This window comes from Castor canadensis, chromosome 3 (genome assembly GCF_047511655.1).
Source record: "Castor canadensis chromosome 3, mCasCan1.hap1v2, whole genome shotgun sequence".
NCBI lineage: Eukaryota > Metazoa > Chordata > Mammalia > Rodentia > Castoridae > Castor > Castor canadensis.
The window spans coordinates 177,908,025-177,930,766 of record NC_133388.1 but is presented as its reverse complement, the minus strand read 5'-3'; the positions used below and the strand labels follow the sequence as shown (position 1 = coordinate 177,930,766).

Here is a 22,742-nt window from a genome sequence, read left to right as displayed (position 1 = left end):
AAACATTTTACACTTGTAATAATGGTGTTATTGAGCCCTATGCGCCAAAAGTGTTCTTTTACTTGACATGATTGTATAATTTGATCCCCCTCCACAATCTTTGAGATGGATATTGTTGTGAGCTCCATTTTATAGACAAGGAAATGGGGTCAAGGAGAAGTGATGAATTTATGTAGGGTGATTTAGCTTATAAACAGTAAGTCAGCATTCAAACCCAGACATTTGTGTTCAAAACCTATGTTCTGAACAAGTATGACTTGGAATAAATTCCTGTCTTAGATCTTCTGAGCCTTGGCTTGCTGTTCTGTATAATAGGAGTAAAGCGGCATGTCCTGCTCACTAAAGGGCAAGGTCATGAAGTCACATGGGTATGAATATTGGTGCCATTATTATTTCCCCTCCCTAGGAGCTTTCTTACTCATTTCCAAACAAGTGTCTAACTGGAGGTGGCCAGGTGAGGGACAGTCATCTGCTGCTCCCTCGTGCCTCCTGACGGAGATCTGTGAAAATAGAATTACTGTTCCCGTGACCTGTGTAACTGCATTCAGCCTGGTGGTGAGCAGAAGGATGGCAGAGATGAAATAAACAACTTGTGTCCTTGCCTTCAGCATGGTCCAGGTTCATTTGATCTTTGGGACTTGCTTAATGAGAACAGAAGGGAGACATAAAAGCAAGGTTTGGAAAGGATCCAACACATGGCCCACAGTGGCCTGCTTTTATCCTCTTCGCAATATTTCATTGGATTAGTAGGGCTATTTAGACTTTGTTTCCTTCATTAAAAAGTATCCAATTGCATTTAAAAATCATATGAAAAAGCAATAAACTAATTTCAATTTTGTGAAAATGATTTGCTTGGGCTCCTGAAGGCCACTAGCTTGCTGTGATAATTTCTTCATAAGAATTCCAGCAGAGCACCCAATTGACCAAATTTTCTTTGATAGGATTTTTTTTTTTTACAACAAGCTACAAGCCTTTTAAAACTGAATGCTGCTTTGAAATTAAATAGCTGAACTCAGGTTGGTAGCTTGTACTCAAAGGATATAATTATTAAAAATTAGTGCATTCATTTAGGAAATGCTAAAGAAAACTCCCTGGCAATTGTGTCTTTTTCATTGTTAGAATAATCTTAGAGACTGGAAAAAATGTTTTCTCTTGATCAGCCTTAGATTTAGTGAGATTGGTGGCATGATGCCCTTTATTATAAGGCAAAAACTCCTGCTTAAAAATCCTCCCCACCCCTACTTGCACCTTCTTCCCAAATAAGACAATTTGAGTCTCAATTATGGAAATTCCATGGATTATTCTCCAGACCTCTCATGCATGCCAGATGTATTAATAAAGCCATACAATGGACCAGCCCTTTACCTTTTCTAATCACTTTGCTGAAATATTTAGTCTCTTTGAGACATGCAATTATTTCCGTGCTCCCGTTCACCCAGTTTGTCATCCCTCAGTACCTTCACTATCTCTTTAACCTGTCCTGAGTTCTTTCAACTCAGTCATTTCCATACAGCTCTACTCAAGGCAAAGGGAGTGTGCTGCATTTTTACAAGCTACCTGGAGCAAATATTTTCATTCTCTGAATCTCAGTTTCCTCTTCCATAAAATGTAGCTAATAATCCCTACTTCACAGGATGGTTGCCAATTAAAATCTTCCATGGATGCAAAGTGTTAATACTTTAGCTCATTTGGTAAATTCCTGTTTTTGCTTTAATGAGAATAGAATGGAATTTAAAAAATTATTCTTCCTTAGTATTTACTTTCTGATAGCCATTATTTACTTCTTTACTTGACTACATATTTTTTACTCTTTATTATGAAAATTTTCACACACTTAAAGATAAAAAGACATGTAGCTCCATTACTAAGACTTCTCAATTAGCATGTTGTCATTGCTTTATTATTTTTGCTGGTTTAAAAAAGTTACTTATTGGCATGAACTATCTTCTTTAAATATTTTGGCAAATGTCTCCAAAGGGGAAGATAAGTCTCCTGTGTAAATATATTACCATTATAACAATTGTGCTTTTTAATGGGATGCAAATATTTGCTAAAGTCACCTTCACAGAGTTCTATGATCTTGTTTAACTTGAGCCCATACTGCTATGCTGTCTATGATCTAGTGAAAAAGAAGAAGTGAGCCCTGAGAAGAAGAATCAGAAATTCATATAGAAAGCTAAGTTCTTTGAAAACAATTAATGGCAAATAATTCCATTTTCTCTTTGGAAAGAATAACTAATTGATCAAAAACCTGCATTGAACAAGAGTGGTTGGAAGAAGACAAATTTCTACTGGTCATTATAGTCATTTGGGAAAGTGGGGTGATAAATTGAAGAAGCCCATAGGCTCTAAGCTTACATATCCTGAGTTCAAGTTCTCATTAGATTGTTTACCAGCTGCTATCAGCAGCAACGGTTGAATATTTCCTAATAGCCCATGTGTTGAAGGCATTATTGGGAAGTGGCAGAACCTTCAAGAGGAGGACATAGTAAGGTATCCTTAGGTCACTGGAAGAGTACCTCTTCTTTTGCTTCCTGGTGTGAGGTAAACAGTTTACTCGGCTGTGTGCTGTCTGCCATTGCAATCTATACCCCATTAAAGGCCAAAGGCACTGGGTCCACTTGATTGTGGATTGGAGCCTCAAAAGACAGGTAAAAATAAATTTTCTCTTTATAAATTAATTATCTCAGGTATTTTGTTATAGTGCCAGAAAGCTGATTAACACCCTGGCATTTTGGTCTTAGGTATGATAGTTAACCTTTCAAAGTCTCTGTTTACTAGAGTCTCCTATAGTAAGTGTGGTTTCTTTATGCTGAGACACATGCGTCTTTGATTAACTTTAATAGTTTAATAGTTTAAGTTTAATTGCCAGCAGAGGAAGAAGCCAATAAAATGGTTTCCTTATTTCCTGTCAAATGTATCACCAAGTAATATCCAGTATTACCTGTGTTGCTACTGCATATCACCTGACGGTGGAATTCTTCAATTGTCTAAATGGTCTTGTTTTCTAGAAGTGGTATTGATCACTTGGTTGATGGAGCCAATTGGAGAAGGTGATGTGTAACTTAGAACCAGGCCTCTTTAAACACATCTTGCTGGCCTCTAGAGGTAGCAGTGGGCATGCTCTGTTTAGAACTTATGGGCCCATGGTGACATTTCATTACAGAATTCTTTCTTCATTTGACATAATGAGTGGATTTTTTCTCATATATTTTTGAATAAAAGTAAAGAAATCAGCATGATTAGTGAATGAAGTACAGCTTGTAGACATATATGTTTGCTGTCTTCATTTCTGTGTCATAGCTTATGCATGGAAAAGAGACCTAGACCTTGCCTCACTTTGCTTAAGAGCAATAAGGAACAATAATAGCTTCTCAAGAATAGAAATAAAATTATATGTGGTAGGGCAAGAGTCCTCTAAGAGATTGTTCTGAGATTCTCCCATGCCACTGTATCCATTGTATCACACAGTTATGATAAACATACATGAGATAAAATCATTCATGTAGAACAATTAACTCTCTTCCTAACACATTTAAAGTGTTCTGGAAATATTGTCTGTTGTAGGACTGCAGTAGGTACATGGCTACAAATGAACCAACTGAATATTAGTCAACAGGAAATTGTGCCTGTAAGTAGGAAACCTGTTCCAGGGAGAATCTTATAAGAATTAAAGCAACTCTTTAGATAAGGGCAAAATAGTTTCTGCCAGGTATTGAGGGGTGAGGGGGAGAAGGAAGGGCTGGAGTGGGTGGTAAGGGAGGGGTTGGGGGCATGGGGGAGAAATGACCCAAGCGTTGTATGCACATATGAATAATAAAACAATAAAAAAATTATAAAAGACAAAAAAAAAGAAAGCAACTCTTTAAAAAGATGTCATTTGCCAAAGTGAAGTTTCAAGATCCACATGCCTATTACATGGTAGGACACTCATCTAAATTTCCTCTGGCAGAGGCACCTGCACAGTCATGTTTATTGCGGCACTATTCACAATAGCCAAGTTATGGAAACAGCCAAGATGCCCCACTACTGACAAATGGATCAAGAAAATGTGGTATCTATACACAATGGAATTTTATGCAGCCATGAAGAAGAATGAAATGTTATCATTCGCTGGTAAATGGATGGAATAGGAGAACATCATTCTGAGTGAGGTTAGCCTGGCCCAAAAGACCAAAGATTGTATGTTCTCCCTCACATGCAGACATTAGATCAAGGGCCAACACAACAAGGGGATTGGACTTTGAGCACATGATAAAAGCGAGAGCACACAAGGGAGGTGTGAGGATAGGTAAGACACCCAAAAAGTTAGCTAGCATTTGTTGCCCTCAACACAGAGAAACTAAAGCAGATACCTTAAAAGCAACTGAGGCCAATAGGAGAAGGGGACCAGGAACTAGAGAAAAGGTTAGATCAAAAAGAATTAACCTAGAAGGTAACACACATATACAGGAAATTAATGTGAGTCAACTCCCTGTATAGCTATCCTTATCTCAACCAGCAAAAACCCTTGTTCCTTCCTGTTATTGCCTATACTCTCTCTACAACAAAATTAGAAATAAGGGCAAAATAGTTTCTGCTGGGTATCGAGGGGGTGGGGGGGAGAGGGAGGGGGTGGAGTGGGTAGTAAAGGAGGGGGTGGGGGCAGGGGGGAGAAATGACCCAAACATTGTATGCACATATGAATAATAAAACAATAAAAATTAAAAAACAAACAAATAAAAAAAACCCAAAATTTCCTCTGGAAGTTTAATGCAATAGATGGACCAGACTTAGGCTCAAATCCTGAATTTGCCAAAAAATAGCTTTTTAATCATATACTGAATAATTTATACCTCTACTTCAATAAATAATTGAGTTAAATAAATAATTGAATTTTAATAACAATTTGAGTAAATAACTTGTCAAATTATTAAACAATTTAAACTTATTAAATTTTACACACATAGTTAACCTCCCAGCTTTAGTTCCCTATCCTGGAAAATGGGGATAATGACCCTTTTCTCATGGAGTTACTTGAAGATTAAATGAGATTACTATTCATAAGTATTATGTGAATAGCGGTTAGCTATCTACTGCTTTTGCTTTCTGAGTATCAACTCCCTGATATTCTGAAAATAGCACTACAACTCTGAAGGAAACCACACTCACTTGTTCTGATATGATTCGGAATTTATCCACAGTGATGGGTTCAGAAAATTGAACTGGGACCCCATAAGAACCCACAAGTCTCAATTTGAGGATTTTTTGTTAGAAATTTAAAAAACTAGGCCTTCATCTGTGTCTGCAGGGATCCTAGAGAGGGTAGAATATCAATGAAGAGTTTGAAACTGTCTTGACACAGTGAAGAAAGAACATGCTTTACAACAAAGTTGTTATACAGGAGAACAAAACCATGACAGGAAGACTGAGTCCAGAACACATTGCTCAGCACCTGTGTCTAGCACAGCTAGAATCCCTACCTGTTACCTGAGTCTCTAAGTTGGCTTTCTCACTTTTTTTTGTGGGTTTGACTAACCAGTGCAAATTTGGTTTGTATTGGAATCTTTCACTTGTGAACTCAAGTTTCCTTAGTAGACAATGATCAAGGGAATAATGTCCCTTCCTATAGGTAGGGCAAAGCCTCAGGAGAAAATGGACATCAAAGCACATGATTATTATGACAAATGCTGCAAGAGTCACTGTTATGGGAGCACAAAACAGGAAACACTTACCTCCATCTGCCCATATCCCAAACTCTCCCTTTTTCTTTGTCAGGAAAGAGCAGATAAAATACCTTAGACTGGCTTCCTAAGAATGCACTTACACCTCAATGTATATGTAAAGAAATAAGCTAACATACAAATTTGTCCCTGTATTTGGGCAGGCTGGTGCTAATATGTCCTCACCAATAAAAGCTTATGTGGATTTTTATCTTCTGTTGAACTCCATGTACCATATAGGTGCAGGTCACGAGTCACTTCCTCTACCAAGGAGTCTGCTACATGCAGAGAATCCTGCCTGCATCTTTCTCTTCAGCAGTCAGAATTAATCTGATTCCCCAAAGGGCATTCCTCCTTCACTTCATAGCATCCTATCATATGGCATTATTGAGGATGAGACAGGTCTGGGGAGAATCATTGTTGTCTTTGCATGTCTAGCACTTGGCAGTAGGTTCTTGCTCAATAAATGTTCTCAAAGTAAAAGAAATAGCATCCCTAAAGACAAGATGGATTAGTGTGGGCCTAATGACAATACAGTCAAATGAATTTGTAATTGATTGAAATGTCATTCTCAATACTGGCTGATTAATGAATTGACTTCATTCTGCTGGGAGTCTGTAGTGACAGCCTATAATCTAGTAAGGCAGCCTGGTGAATATACAAATCACTGCCTCTACTGCTACCTTGCTACCTTGTTTCCTTCTCTATTTCACCTTTGAATCCCAATATTTCTGCCATGTTCTAATTTTGCAGGCTCAATTCCCAAGTTAACTTTTTTATTCCACACTGGGGATGGAACCTAGGGCCTGTGCATGCTAAGCAAACTCTCTATCACTCAGATACATCTCCAGCCCTTGGATTTTCCATACAGGGTCTCACTATGCAGCTCAGGCTGGCCTTAGCTCTTTATGTAGCACATGCTGACCTGGAATTAGTCATTGTTTTGACTCTCTCTCTTCAGTTCTAGGATTAAAGACATTTACTACCATGCCGAGTTCCCAATTTAACTTCGATCATTCCTCTTTGATATGCCCATTGTAATGCTTAATTTGTCTCATGTCCGTCTTTTTCCCCACTCCCCTTCCTACTAACACTGTTTTACCTCTTCCTGTTCTCATACCCACATCCTTGTCCCTGAAAGGTGATTTCCTAAATGGTCTTTATGGTGTGTAATTTTTTGATGTACCTAAAATGGCTAGAGTAGTTCTGTTCAATAAATAATTATTGGAATACTGGTTTCCTTGAATCTGAACTTCACTTTTCCAAACCAACTTCCAAATTAATCTTTGTAAGATCTCATTTTCATCATGCTTCTACCCCATTCAAGATGTTTCAATAATTCTTTCCTGCTCATAGAACACACCTGCATAACCTTCTCTTCCTGTTCAACCTGTTCATTTCACCAAAATGACTTTCAGTTCCTGCCTCCACTGAATAGCACGTGCTGTTTTTATTTGAAATTTGTCCCCTCAGAGAAGAAACCAAAGTCACAAAAGATAGACATAATGACCATGTGAGAAATTTAATGTTTGTTTATAGTGCAAAATACTACACAAAAACACAAAGTTTACAAACAAATAACTGAAGACAAGGAAAAAAATGAACACTAAGATATGAAAAATAAATACCTTTTTCAAGTTGCTTTGCAAAAAGACAATAAATGAAATGAAAAGATTGTCCAAATATTTAAACATTAAAAAGATGGGAAATTTCCAGACTCAATTTTAGTTGAAGATACACACACACACACATAAAGTCTATTTCATATTTCACCATCAGATCCAAAGATGGCCTAGATGTAGAGGGTTAAATATCTTCACCCATTGTTCTTTAAAATGTAAATGGCTACAGTTCTGGAAAATGATGTCAATAATTACTAAAATAATGCTCATACCCTAATTTACCAAAAAGGAACTTAATTTATAGAAATAATAAGAAGAATAAAGGTAAAGATAAGAATGTTTGTAGCAACAAGAGAACAAACTCATAAACAGCATAAAATCTGATCATAATGAGGTTGATTAAAAATATGACTAAAAGTTACATTCCAATGACTAAAGTTGTATTAAAACATAGTACAGAGAGGAATGACAGAAAAAGGAAGTTAAAATATGATTGATGTACTCTCTATACAAGAATGAATAAAGAATTTTTAAACCTGTAAAATCATAATGAGAAGGGGACTTGGGTAGAAAGAAGAAAAATAGGAGGGGATGAACACAATATGTGTGCGTGTACATACGGAAATGTCACAAGGAAATCCCTGTAGAGCTATCTTAAACAAACAAAAATGTTATTTTTGTTTTTTTACAAAATGGAGAACAAGAGGGTGCAACAGGTGCTGCTTGTAGGGTTGGTACCAGTGGGAGGGGGAGATGGTGTAGGAGGGTGAACATGGTGCAAATACTATGTACACATGTATGAAAATGGAAAATGAGACCTGTTGAAACTATTCCAGAAATGGGGGAGGGGGAAAAGGAAAATGATGGAAGGGGTGAATTCAACTATGTTATGTTGTAAGAACTTTTGTAAATGTCACAATGTACCCCCAGCACAGTAATAAAAAATACAGTAAAACACAATAGAATTTTATGCTGATAGTAAAATGATAGAGAGGCTGTGTGGATGTGGAGTGAGCTCAGCATTGCATTATCTATAGAATTCCTCTCCAGAAGTAATATATATGGAATGATGCTATTTAGAATAAGGAAAAATTAATAGAATAAATATAGAGAAAAGTATTAATACCAATCAGTGATGATTACCTGAGAGAAATGGGGCTAGAAATGGAAAGATGCTAGTGAAAAAAGAGACTGTTAGCTTTTCTTTACACATAATAATTTTTTAATATCTTTATACACATTATATGTTACCACAAGCATGAAATACTCTTGCAATTTGAAAGATACACTGTGGATAGTGTAACAAGAACTATGGTCCTTCTTTCCCTTTCTAAGTCCTACCCTTGAGTCTTGTCTCAAATTAATCTCTAATTTCTCTGAATTTATTGATAGAATTATTTCATTGGTAATTCAACATCTAGTTCCTTGTTACTACTTTCTAATTGCTGCCTTTAAGTAATTTAACTCTTTAAATAATGTATTCTTATTTAACTTTCATATTAATGTCAACTACTGAATTAGAATACAGGCTTTTGTGATAAGAGTGGAATGCTTTGCTCTTGACTGTGATTCAAAGCTTCACAACTTATTCACTTGCTCACTCATTGAACAGATATTTATGGCATTTTTACTGGATACCAAGCTCTGCCTTGGGTCCTAGGGATTCAGCATTATCATGGAGGAGACATGATCTAACCCTAACAGTTTGGTTGGGAAGGAGGCACTGAACAAAGTATAAGTGTGTGAGTTATTGAAGGAGAATTTTGCACTAAAGGAGTGTATTTTGTTGTCATCTAACAAGGTGAGATTTTGGAAAGATCAATGACAAAGGAGTCAGGAGACTTGGCTTTTACTCATCTATATTGTTCTGCCCTCTAAAGAGAACCCATCATTTTCCACCCATGTTTCTATAGTGACACAAGAAAGGGACATGGGAGAACAAGCAGTGATAGGATGCATTTTGGTTCCCAGTAATAAAGACTTACATGCAGATGCAGAGACATTTTGGCAGACATTTTAGATCTGCATATACTTATCTGCTCAGAATTAAAATATTAGAAAATCAGGAAGAAAGAACAGCAGAAACTCTCATGCTATTGTTATTGGGACACATTAAAATAATTCCAACATAATATTGCTTCTTCTAATAATGGAAAGAGGAGAAAAACATTCTTTATATGGCTTAATCAAATGTTGGGCTTTTTTCCCCCTCTGGTGCTGGTGGTCAAACCCAGGACCTTGAGTATGCTAAGCAAACATACATCACTGACCTACATCCCCCACCCTGAGCACTTTAATTTGAAAAAAATCATCTTTAGTATACTCCAATCTAGGAAGATAGGTCATATTCTCTGCCTTTGTACAATCTATGCAAGCTTCACTTCAGTGGTTGGACTGTGGTCCAGTACTGGCTTTGCTACCACAATAGTTGATGGACTGCCAGCCTTGCTTACATGATAAGCATAGAGCTAGTGTGACACTGAAAAATAGTTTCAGAGACTTTCTTTTATGGTGTTTCAATGTGTCCTAATATCTTTGGAGATTCATTTTAGCATGATTCATATTGCCACAATGACTGCCTTACTCCATCTCCCAACTTCCCATTGGACATATAGGTCTCTTCTTTTTGGTTGTCTTGTCATTTGATCACACAGCTTGTGGTCTGGTGACAGAGAGAGATGACTTTGTTGGAACTTTTGTCTCTGAACAGCAAATATTTTTTCTGGATACTAGTTCATCTCAAGTCAGGTGGCACAGGCTATTAAAAATATTTTTGACTACACCAAATATTATAATGTCTTACATATATACTGGTCAATGGGTGGCATCAAATAAATGATCCTTGGAATCTAGAAGTTCTTGAATGCAGTGAGCAATAAGAGTTGCCACTTCAAAGAATTTGGCAAAATCAGTAAGTCTAAGCTGTCTTGTTAAGATATAGCTGATTTTTCCTTAATTGCATTATTTCATTTAACAGACCTCAGCTCATCCCATCAGCAGAGTCAATCAGGTCTCCTTCTTTCCTCCTTAGAGAGGTAGAATGGGTACAGAATTTCTCTTAAGAACACTTGCTCACAGTTGTGCAGTCAAATCACATTCAAAAGCAGTGTGCTTTAGTTTTCTTCTTTTTAAAATAGGGACAATTATCCCTATAAATGTCAGTGGAACTAAAATGAACTAACAGATAAACCTTTGTAGATTCAAAAGATTTCTGTGCACATAATTTGCATAACAGATACAAGTACTGTCAAGTGGCCACAAGAGACCTAAAATGATGCTTGCAGAGTTTTCAAATCAAGAGCAATCACAATAAATAACATAAAAACATTAAATTATTTAGATACTACTTTGCTTGAATATTTGTGTATCAGATTCTTACTACATATATTTACAATTGTTTGGTAAAAGAGCAGAGAAAGCTATAAAATATAATTTAAAGGATTTTTATAAAACTACAGGATACTGCAGATCAAATATATGGTACACAAATAGATAGGCAGACATGTTGTGGGGTGGAGTATTATGAGATCTAGAGAGGATGAACAGAACCATTCTAACAGAGTTCCCACAGGGAGACTTTCATAGACCTAAACAAGAAGAATAAAAGACATCATGTCTGGTCTATAGGTATCATGAATGACCAAAGGTCAAAAACACACAGAGGAAAATATTCTTCTTTCCTTCCCTTTCTTTTTGTTCTTGCATTGGGGATTGAACCCAGAGCCTTGTGCATGGTAGGCAGGAACTCTACCACTGAGCTACATCCCCAGCCTGAAAAAATGAAAGAAAAATGAGCAAAGAAAACAGTCTCATTCTCCACTGGGTTTTGCTGACTGTCCATTTGGTCACATCTACATAGTCCTTGACACAGTGTCAGATACTGCGCTCAGTGCTTCACAGGGCTTAACTCATTTTTTCTCATTATGATCCTGTGATGTAGTTATAATATTATCAGCCCCATGTTCCTGATGAGAAAACCAAAGCTTTAGTTTGGTGTGTCTAAAACCTCATTGAGTCCCTGTTATAACTGCCAGGGTTGTTTATAGCATTATTATTTGCATTTCAATTAAAAGGAACATCAGGACCATGTGGAAAGCTACAGAAAGGAGGCAATATTGTGTTTGTTACCTATTGAAGAATAAAAGTCAACTTTGAAGTGGGACTAAAACTAAACAGGAAATTGTAGTAAGGAACAGAGTTGGTGTACTTTCCCTGGTAGGTTTCTGTTTGGAAAACCAACTTTACCATCTATGTCCTTTTTTTTTTTTTTAGATGGTGGTACTGTGGTCTGAAGTCAGGTCTTTGTGCTTGGTAGGCAATTGGTCTACCACTTGAGCCACCCCCTGCTTTTTTTTGCTTTATTTTTCAGGTTAGCCTGGGCCAACCTGTGATCACAATCCTCCTACCTAAGCTTCCCACCTCGCTGGGACTACAGCTGTATATACCATAATGCCCAGTTTATTGAGATGAGAGTTTCACTAACTTTTTGCTTGGGCTGACCTCAAACCACATCCTCCTATCTCTGACTCCCAAGTAGCTGAATTAGGAATATGAACCACCACCCCTAATCGCTGAGCCTTTTTGTTATAAGAAAGTGGAGAGAGAGGAAGCTTATGGTGACTAATAACAGCAAATGGAAGCCAATGAAAGAAATAATGATAGCTAAGCTATATGCTAAACATGTTTTAATTTTGTTTTGTTTTTATTTATTTATTTGATAGTACAATTTTTTTTCTTTTATTTATATGTGCATACAATGTTTAGGTCATTTCTCTCCCCTTCCCCTCCTTATCCCACCCCCTGTCCCCTCCCTTTCCCCCCCACCCCCTCACTACCAGGCAGAAAGTATTTTGCCCTTATCTCTAATTTTGTTGAAGAGAGAGTATAAGCAATAATAGGAAGGAACAAGGGTTTTTGCTAGTTGAGATAACTCTACTCCCTGTATGTTCCTGCTATACAGGGAGTTGACTTTCATTGCTTTCCTGTGCAGGTGTGTTACATTCTAAATTAAGTCTTCTCAAACTAACCTTTTCTCTAGTTCCTGGTCCCCTTCTCCTATTGACCTCAGTCACTTTAAAGTATCTGCATTAGTTTCTCTGCATTGAAGGCAACAAATGCTATCTAGTTTTTTGGGTGTCTTACCTATCCTCATACCTCCCAAGTATGCTCTCGCTTTATCATGTGATCAAAGTCCAATCCCCTTGTTGTGTTTGCCCTTGATCCAATGTCCACATATGAGGGAGAACATATGATTTTTGGTCTTTTGGGCCAGGCTAATCTCACTCAGAATTATGTTCTCCAGTTCCATCCGTTCACCTGTGAATGATAACATTTCATTCTCCTTCACGGCTGCATAAAATTCCATTGTGTATAAATACCACATTTTCTTAATCCATTCATCAATAGTGGGGCATCTTGGCTGTCTCTATAACTTGGTTATTGTGAATAGTGTTGCAATAAACATGGGTGTGCAAGTGCCTCTGGAGTAAGCTGTGTCACTTTCTTTTGGGTGTATCCCCAAGAATGGTATCGCTGGATCATATGGCAGATCTGTTTAGATTTTTAAGAAGTCTCCAAATTTTTTTCCAGAGTGGTTGTACTAGTTTACATTCCCACCAGCAGTGTAAAAGGGTTCCTTTTTTCCCACATCCTTGACAACACCTGTTGTTCGTGGTGTTGCTAATGATGTCCATTTTAACAGGGGTTAGGTAGAATCTTAGTGTGGTTTTAATTTGCATTTCCTTTATTGCTAGAGATGGTGAGCATTTTTTCATCTGTTTTTTGGCCATTTGAACTTCTTCTTTTGAGAAATTCTGTTTAGTTCACTTGCCCATTTCTTTATTGGTTCATTAATTTTGGGAGAATTTAGTTTTTTTACTTCCCTATATATCCTGGTTATCAGTCCTTTGTCTGATGTGTAGGTAGCAAATATTTTCTCCCATTCTGTGGGTGGTCTCTTCAGTTTAGAGATCATTTCTTTGTTGAGCAGAAGCTTTTTAGTTTTATGAAGTCCCATTTATCTATGCTATCTCTTAGTTGCTGAGCTGCTGGGGTTCCATTGAGAAAGTCTTTGCCTATACTTATTAATTCCGAAGTATTTCCTACTCTTTCCTGTACCAACTTTAGGGTTTGGGGTCTGATATTAAATACACATCACCATTTTAAAGTTGAGGATACTGAGGCTTTAAGGTCACATAGCTAGGAAAGTAGCAGAACTCAAATTTAAAGCCATATGTTATCTTTCTCCAAAGTTCATGACTTTTACCAACACACAGAGCCTATTATCATGTCCCTACTCGTGATTGGTACATAGCCAAACAGTTATGTAAGAGACTTGAGAAGAGAAGTGGCATATAAAAGAAATGCCCTTATTAAAATGAAACAAACTTTTTTTTTCATCATCACCATTCACTGCTTCCTAACTCATCATTATTCACATTTAGATAGATTGGAATTGTATTCTTCTTCTCCTGAAATATTCTCTTGGATTGACTCAAAGGGAGAAGGAAAGGGGAAAATACGGTATCAGATGTCCATGCATTAGATATAAAAGTTAAGGAAGCCAAGCCACCTAAAATATTGGTCTATTCTTATGCATAAAATACATATTAAAATGCATAATGAATGAATCTAATGAATTAATACAACCAATAAGAAGGTTTCCAGGCAATGCTTACTTACTTAACTTCTCTGATAAAATCACCAGGGAGGAATTGGCAGATTAACATCTCAAGTTAAAGCAATTCTGTGCCATATTTATACATGGACCACACAGAGCTCCTTTTCTAATGCTAATTTATAAAACCAAGGGACCATTTTATGCTTTAGGACAATGTGAGTGAGGCCTCCATTTTAAGGAGACATGGCAGACAAAGGAATACCAAGGAACAGATGTAATGTGAGTGAGGAGTCAGGCCTTCTGGGAGGCCCAGATGGAATGGGAGAAGTAAAAGCTAAGCTGGCAGAGATGTCACCACATTTTCCCCTCTCTTAAATTCAAGCCATAATCCAAGAAAAGACAATGAATCTGTAAGGGCCACAAAAAGAGAGATAGCCAATCAAAAGTGGCCTCACCGAAGATAAAAAACCTATTCTCAACCTTGTCTCCAAGAACTATGTTTCTTTATGCAGCTGTCTACCATTGTCTTCCCTTTTAATGGTGTCCTGATAAATCATTGCTTTCTTCCTAGAACTCTCCATGTTGGTAAATTCTTTTACCAACCTTTGGCTCCCCAAATTTATGACAGAGAATGATAAAAGGTGAGGAATGAACATGTTCCAGGAATCTAGAAGCTCAATTCTAGTTGTAACTTTAACATCGATTACTAGTTATATGACCAGAACAAGTTATTTTACCTCTCTGGGTCATAGTTTTCACAAAAGGAAAAATAGGTAGGGTTCAACCAAGTTACCTTACAGGAACTCTTTCAATTTGAGCATGAGGGATTCAAATATTCCTGGGCATAGCCGACTTCCTGTTTTTTGGAAGTCATAAGAAGGCTTCTTTGTGTTGGAAGCTGAGAAAATTTGGAGAAATAACTCAAGTGTGTAAATTATTGGGATACAGAGCCATGTCCAGTAAAATAGTGGATGACCATGTTTTCTTTTGGCTAAAGGATTTGAGAAAAAAATCATCCCAGAAAACAGGGGTGAGCTCCACAAGGCTTTCTGTATGACATAGCCTCTCTTATCAAAGAGAAGAGGCAACTGTGTACCACCATATTGCCTGGCATTCAGACATGTGCCTTGGTCTCTGGATGCATTAGTTCCAGGGAAACCAATGGAAGTTTAAAGTAAAAACTGAAACAGTGAATTCATCTGCCTACATGTAATACTTTGGTCCAGTCAACACCGCACGAGGGCCTCTCTGACAAGTTAGAAGGTTTAGCAGGCTGACTGGAGCACATAGTCCAACAATAACTGAATTAAATTCTAACCTCCTCTGCCTTAGGCCAGTGACTTCATAATAATTCTGAACCTCAGTTTCTTCATCTATACAATGGGAATTATATGTTTTTCCCTTCAAAGTCATTTGTGGTAATTAAATCACAATACAACGGTAAAGCAATCTCAGGGTTGAAAATGTCAACTCTTCGGGGTGTGGTGGAATGACTGCTCTTGCTAACCTGACTGACATTGTCATTAGAGTCATTCTGAAAGGAAGATCGCACTTCTCTTCTCTGTGATTTCACCACAGGCCACATGTGTGGAAGAGCAGTGATGATGATATGTAGCAGTTAGCCATGAATGATGGGGCTATGCTAAGGGAACCAAAAACAAAAATGCATGATTCTTCAAGGTCTCTGAGAGGAAAACAGTAATTAAACTTTCTAACTCTTAACAGATTCTGTTAAAAATCAAGATAGTCCACTAAGATCAAGGGATGTTACAAGATGTTCTTGTGTCTCCCATCCTAAGGTAGGTCAACATCAGTGCCTGAGACAAAAGATTTTTACTTAACAAATCAAAGAGTCAGACTTGTAAACCAGACCCTAGGGGTCAGGTGGACTCAATAATAGTTGGTACGTTGTAAATCTGTGATTTACCTTAGCATCCTGACCTTAACTGTGCCTTCAGCCTCCCAAGCTGGTCTTAGGGAGGAATTTAACACTCCAAGCCCCTTCCATTTCAATAAAAACTGGTCCAAGGTAAAAGTAATTGTCATTGTCATTTTCACGTTAGAATGATCCACTTTTAGACTATTAAAAGTGTACTCTTTTCCTAATAAACTTTACTATCACTTTCACTACATTTCCATGTCTTGCCTGGATTATTTTCTCACAGGACACAAGCACCAAGGTAGATAGCTGTGCTGATTTTCTGGTAACAATGGTTCCTTGTAGTAGTTTCACTGCTCTCAGAAGCAGCAAGAAGCAATCTTACTGAACAAGGTGGCTACATGGCCAGGCAAGACTGAGACAGGGTTTCCAGGGAAGCTGTGGTGCTGTTGTATTTAGAGAAGCCTTGACCACAGGCAGGGTGTTTCTTTGGCCACTGGAGAGGTAGTATGATGACAATGGCCTCTAGGACCCTAGAAGCAGCCCTTTTTAAGGGGTTTGGGGAGAATGTGCAACACTCTTGGGTAACTATAGAATATACAGGATATTTTGAAGCAATTGAGTTGATACCTGATCTGTTGATAAAATGTTAGGGGACACTGGAAAATTTGGATTCAATTATTTAATAAAAAGTACTTTCCAAGCTTCCGCTATATTCAGTAAAGTCCAGTAGGAAAACACACTTAACAAGATGGAAAGGATCCCTGCTCTCACACAAAAGAGATTTTCATTTAGTCATGAGTCAATGAAAATAATACCATACAATGGTATGGACCATTGTATCCAAATGCCTACAACAGACAGCACAGGTACCGTGCAATGACTCTGGCCTACAACCACAGTGAGGAGAAGGAACTATCCCTGGGAGGACCTGGAGCAGAGGAGGACCAGGCACAGGACGCATCAAGAGCAGAGGCTCTGAGTGAGGAATCAAAAACAAGGCCAGCATCCCAGAGAAGACCACATGGGAAAAGAAGCCATACAAACAAAGGGTAAAATAGTGTTAATTCACAAACAAATTAATGAAGTACTGGCATTAATTATGAAAAAGGGGATGTGCCATCACATTTCAGCATGTTTTAGAATCTAACAAGTGCTGGGCTCTAAGGTTGCCTGAATCCCATGTGCTTAGGCATTGTCCTAGCCATGATTTATCACCAAAAAGGGCCAACGATGTGTTTGTACTCAAGATATAACTATTAGAAACTAGTAGATGTCACGAATGACACTGGACATGGAGGCAGAAGGCCAGGGTTGCAGTGCAGTTTGCAAGAGTACACCTCCTGGAAGAATTGGGTGACTCCACTTGGCTTCACTGAGATTGTTCCCATATGCTTAAGTTTAATATACTTCCACTAAGTAGGGAAGTTGTGGAAATTTAAGAAGACGCTATATTTTAAATTTCCATGAAAGTTGATAAACATCCTCCAAATATTTCTTAACAAGTTTGAAATTCTTTATAAACTTTATTGTAAAACTGTCTTGCCGTTGTCATTTTAAAGTCAAACCACTAGAGGTCAGAATTTCACAAAAATTGCTAAAAGAAATCACCAAGGTAGGAAGCACACACATACAAAGAACATTTTCCTGCTAAACAGCATAAAATAATAAATCAAGGTATAGAAAGCAAATGGTGACCTTCAACAAAGAAGTTTTGATAACTGAAACAAAGCTTATCCTAAAAATTGTTACTCCTCAGACTTAGATGGGGAGATGAAAGATAAGGAGAGTTATCTCTGTATGATATCTACACAATTAAAGTTTACATTGATTATCTTACCTTAATAAAAAGAAAAGTCTATGATGAAGGCCCATTTTGCAGATAAACAAACTGAAGCATAAGTGGGTGTAATACATGCTAATCGCCAAAGAAACTCGAGTCCAATACTTTTCTTTCCACTAAGTCATATTTAGGAAATAATTCCATAAAAACAGTGTCATGCATTGAACAAAAATTTCATCTGAAACTCTGAATAATTTATTTAGTTCCCATTCTCCCAGATGAATTTAGAGCAAATTCCTTTTATTGTTTGTTACTTAGACTGTCTAGAAATTTCTAGGCTCAGTACTGCAGTACTGAGTGATGAGATGGTTAGCCGCAGAGAAAAGTATAGACTGGTTTGATTGTAGGAAAAGATATGTTGAGCAAAATATACAGCCTAGTTCTTTAAAATGTGTGCTTAGCCATCAAGCATTTCTCTTTTTTTTTTCATTTTATGGAGTTAAATGTACAAAGCTGCCCTATTTGGAGTTGTACAGGAGCTGTTAGATCACTCATGAAGGAATAATGTAGTCTAGATGGTTTATGTTTGATAGAAGGTGCCATGTCTTGTTTTTTTGGTGTATCTCCTTCTAACATGGTGCCTAGTGCACAGGAAAAGCAGCTGTAAATATCCTCAGACTGCTCCATGTGCATGTTTATGCAATTAGCCAAGAAAAACACGAGTCAACTGGGTGCTGACCCCAAAAGTTGAATCTAATTCCAGCCTTTGATATGTAGACACAAGTCCTGAGATAGGTTCTTTACCTTAACTCAAACCCCCATCATCTAATACAATTTCTGGAACTTTGGGGGTGCTCAGTACATGACAGAATCATGAAATCTCCTTAGAAGGAGGGAACTTAGAATTCATTTGATGCAAAGTCTCCATGCTCCAAGGAAGAGGAAATAGCAGTTGGAACTCAGGGTTCTAGAACACCTCTCCCCACGTTCTTTTTTCCTGGTTTTATTCACATCTTCGTCCTGCCACTCTCTGCCTCGTAATCATCTACACAGGCTCAGGAGGGGCATTAGCAAGGTTTCCATTGCTTGAAAGCATAACAGGATTTCCGAGGGGAATAAAGAGTTTTGCAATAGGTGAAAAAAAAATGAGGATAAAAAGAGTCATGGTGGACACCCCTTGGTATTCAACACATATTATTTGCATATAAATTGAAGTGATAAAATGAAATAAAATGGTTTTGATTTTTAAAAAGCATATGCCTTGCCTTTTTCTTGAAAAGATTTAAGATGCACCTATACTTTGTAATCTTTTAAAAGCAAAAAAGTAATGGAATTCTTTTCGTAAGCATATCCTACATATTTCTCTTCTTGTTTCTGCTAAACAAGAAAAACTTTAATTTTCATCCTTCTCCATGACTCCTTACAGGGAATACAAACTTTCTTACACTCCGTGGGAAATTCAGTAATGGTTTTAAGTAAATACATTATTTCTAACGAAAACTTTCGTTTCTGAACATTTGTCCTCACGTTATTTATTTATTCACCCAAGAAATTATTAGGAAGCCCCAGGTCCCATTGTTCCTCCCTGCATTTATTTTATGATATCAAAGGTTAAAACTTGGACTGCAATCTTAGGAGGAAATTAATTAACTGATTAAGAAAAATGCACTTTAAGCCACACACATTTAAATAACTGACAAGCATCGGGCCGTGCATTTTAAAAAGTTTTTGGAGAGACCCTTTCTTCTACTTACAATTTTAAGTAGCTGCAATTCTACCACCCTGTAGCCTGAAGAAACAGCATAAATTACTAATAAGAGCGCACCAATCTGCAGTGCAGTGACCACTTTCAGAACAAAAGGGTAAGAGCTGAAACCAGGAAAACAGATTTTTTTTATCAACTAGTTGCTTGAAGCATATTTGGACCTTAGACCTTGACTCTGTTTGAAAAAAAAATGCAATATTCTATCATTCCTCAGCTGAAGGCACTTGACCTTAAAGACTCCACTTTCAAATAAAGAAATGTTCATTTATATATTTTCTCCAATCCTTGATTTAAAAAAAGCCCCATTCTCTTCATTGAAACCCATGCACCCATTAATTTATGAAATATGTGTTTCAGATTTAATTGTTATTTTATTGATCATTTGCCTAAACAGATTTATCACAATTAGTATGAGAAAGGAAGGAAAACAGCCTAAGAATAGAGATAGATGTCTTCAAAGGAAGTGGTCCTGAAGACAATGGCTTGATTATGTGTCTTCCTCTAGGGAAAATTTCCCTAAATGAGTTTAGTCAGATTAGTCAGATTCCTGCCCTGTGTTCTACTCCTTCCCAAAATTTTCTAGCCTAAAATCGTGGGAAAGCATTAGATAAGTCATAAACTATGATTTTCCAAAATAGCAAGAAAATGAGAGGAAGCTTAAGAAAGCAGGGAGAGAAAGTCTTTGAGAAGCCAGGGTGGGGTTGAAAGATAAGAAAAAAGATCATATTTATTATATGGAGTTTTGAGTTTCTTTCCTCACCTTTGGGTCCTGGTGAAATTGTGTGTGTGGCACAGACTTCTGTGGCAGAACGACTATCGATATCCAGACCCAGACTCTGAATTTGCAAAAGAAATAGCAGCAGGAGGATGAACTGGTGGCTTTGAAGCAGAACTCCAATGGCATTCATTGCTGTAGTTCTTCTAAAGAGGGTCCCCTAGAAATGCCAGACAAACAGCTTTATTTCAAGTAAAACCTTCTGCTGTGGGGAAGAAAGGGAAAGAATGTGGAGCACACATTCCAGAAAGGGCTACAAAGACAAGAAGGAGGCTTAGCCTGATTGTTTATTTTCTCAGTATCTCTGATGGAATATACATTGTCCAGACTGTTTACTTTCAAGTGACAGCAGTTTATTAAGAATTATCTCTGATCTAAACACTCAAATGTGCAGGTCAGTGGAAACATCCCTGAGAGGAGAGAGGAGAGAGATGCCTTCTGCTCAGTACTTGAGCTGACAATGTAGGTTACCTTGCATTGAAATGCAGAGTTCCTGAAGGCTTGTGGAACAGAGATTTTTGCACGTTTTCCAAATGCTGTGCATGGCTTTGGGAGTTTTGTAATGTGACATTCATGACCTGACATGGTAGCTGATCACAGTGTTCCCAATGCTCCCCATGACATACTGCCTTTTCTTGATTCTGAGAATTATTTTGGGATTAAACCCAAGGGAAAGAATAACCAGATATTCTGCAAAGCAATTCAGCAATAAGTATTTAAAATATTAGTCAGGAGCCTACAATCCTAGCTACTTGGAGAATTGCAGTTGAGGACAGCCAAGAGAGTAAAAAAAAAAAAAAAAAGAAAAGAAAACCCCTCTCAACAGAAAAAAGCTGAGGTAAGCTTGGTGGCATGTGCCTGTCATCCTAGGTATAGCAAGAAGTGTAAAATAGTAGGATCAGAGTCTAGGTTGACCTGGGCAAAAATTGAAGCCCTGTCTCCAAAATAATCAGAGCAAAAAGGGCTGAAGGCATGGCTAGAGTGGTGAAGGGCCCGCCTTGCAAATACAAAACTCTTGAGTTCAAACCCCAGTAGTGCCAAAAGAAAAAAATATTAAAAATGTTTCTGATCTTTAGCCTAATAATTGCCCATTCTGACATACAATCCTAAAGGAAATATTCTAAAATGTAGACAAAGCTTTATTTGAACAACAAGACAAAAACAGAAAAGGGTATCAATTGTCTAATAAGACTAACGGTTGGCAAATTATGGCCATAGAAATGTATGCGAGAGTATGACATGAACATTTTATTAAAATGGTGCTTGTAGCAAGTTTTTGATAAAATGAGGGAACTTATACTACTGTATTTCTTGAAAAGTAGAGTTGATTTAGACTTAGATTATATATATTTGGTATAAATGTAGATAGGGAGACTGAGATATCTTTCTCTCTCCATGTTTCTATGTATCTATGTATCCCTCAATTTCACCAACCCACATTCTATATGAGCAGCCTACACTTAGTAAGATATTGGAAGATTAGAACCAGAATCACTTATATTTTAGAAGCTCCTTATCCTCTTTATCCTTGAAATGGATGGAAGGAATTTTGGACCTATTCTTCTTGAATTTGGAAAAGTAGCACCTTATAGGTCTTGATTAAGCCTTAGCCCCTAAGAGATGTTATTACATGAAATGATCAATCCAAAAATATACATACTACTTTCTCAGTACTGCCATAACAAGATACAAAAAGAGAATGGCTTAATCAACAAGAATTTCTTCTACAGTCTTTTGGGTCAGGACTAAAACTATAAAGCTTGGTGTGTGTGTGTGGCGGGGGGAATAATTCAATACATCTACATTATTACTGAACTGGTCTCTTCATAAGCAATACAGGAAGAAGGAAGGAAAGGAACTAGCATTGATCAAAGAGTTATTATGTACAGCTGAGGGCTGGTCTCAAATCAAGTTTATCTAATTTAAGCATCACAACAGCCCTGTGGAATAGATAGTAATCAACTCATTTTTCAGGCAAAGTAGCTCAGGCTCAGTGAAGTTAAGCAGTTTGCATAAATTTGTCCATCGAAGAAATCATAAAAAATCAAATAAAAACTATTCCCCCAAATTCCTGCTCTTACAGTGCTATTTGGTTTCCATAAAGGTGAATAGTCTCAAGCTTTGGGGAGACATCAATTTTCACACACACTTAAAATGTCCAAAGTGGATGCAGTTGTCCCGTTAACAGTGATATGAAAATAGTGAGAATTAATAGAATGATGTTAGAAACCTCATATTCCACATCTGTCATGACCAGGTATGTGACATGGAGAAAATCACTCAATTTCAACTGCTATCAGGCGTTGAAAGTGACTTTGGATTTGATATCTAATATTCTTTTTGAATTCTGAAATTCTTCAAAAATCAGTGCTCCTTAAACTGTTTAAATTACTCTAAATCTGTTTCACTTCTTTTGTTTCTTTTCATGCATTCTCTGGAACACAATGAAAGTAGAATCACTACATTTATATTTAGAAATCCCCTGGTAACAATATGAAGGAAATAAGATTCCTCAATATTTTTCCTTGGCATATCCTATTTTTCCTCTTTCTAATCTCTACTTTTTATTCAATAATGTATTTCATATCTGTCTATTA

The 22,742-nt window shown here is 37.2% G+C and overlaps 1 protein-coding gene across 4 annotated transcripts in view; it reads right to left on the bottom strand.

Annotated features, from left to right (window-relative positions):
• The window catches only part of Colec10 (collectin subfamily member 10), a 39,843-nt gene extending 19,433 nt beyond the window's left edge, over positions 1-20,410 (bottom strand). Inside the window, exon 1 of one of the 4 annotated variants that reach the window (XM_074069110.1) lies at positions 20,131-20,410. In XM_074069110.1, the coding sequence (XP_073925211.1) occupies positions 20,131-20,278 (148 nt within the window). In that variant the 5' untranslated portion in view covers positions 20,279-20,410. The remainder of the gene's footprint in view (positions 1-20,130) is intronic. The other 3 variants (XM_074069109.1, XM_074069111.1, XM_020187840.2) reach the window with 3 other exon arrangements.
• Positions 20,411-22,742: the final 2,332 nt, after the last annotated feature.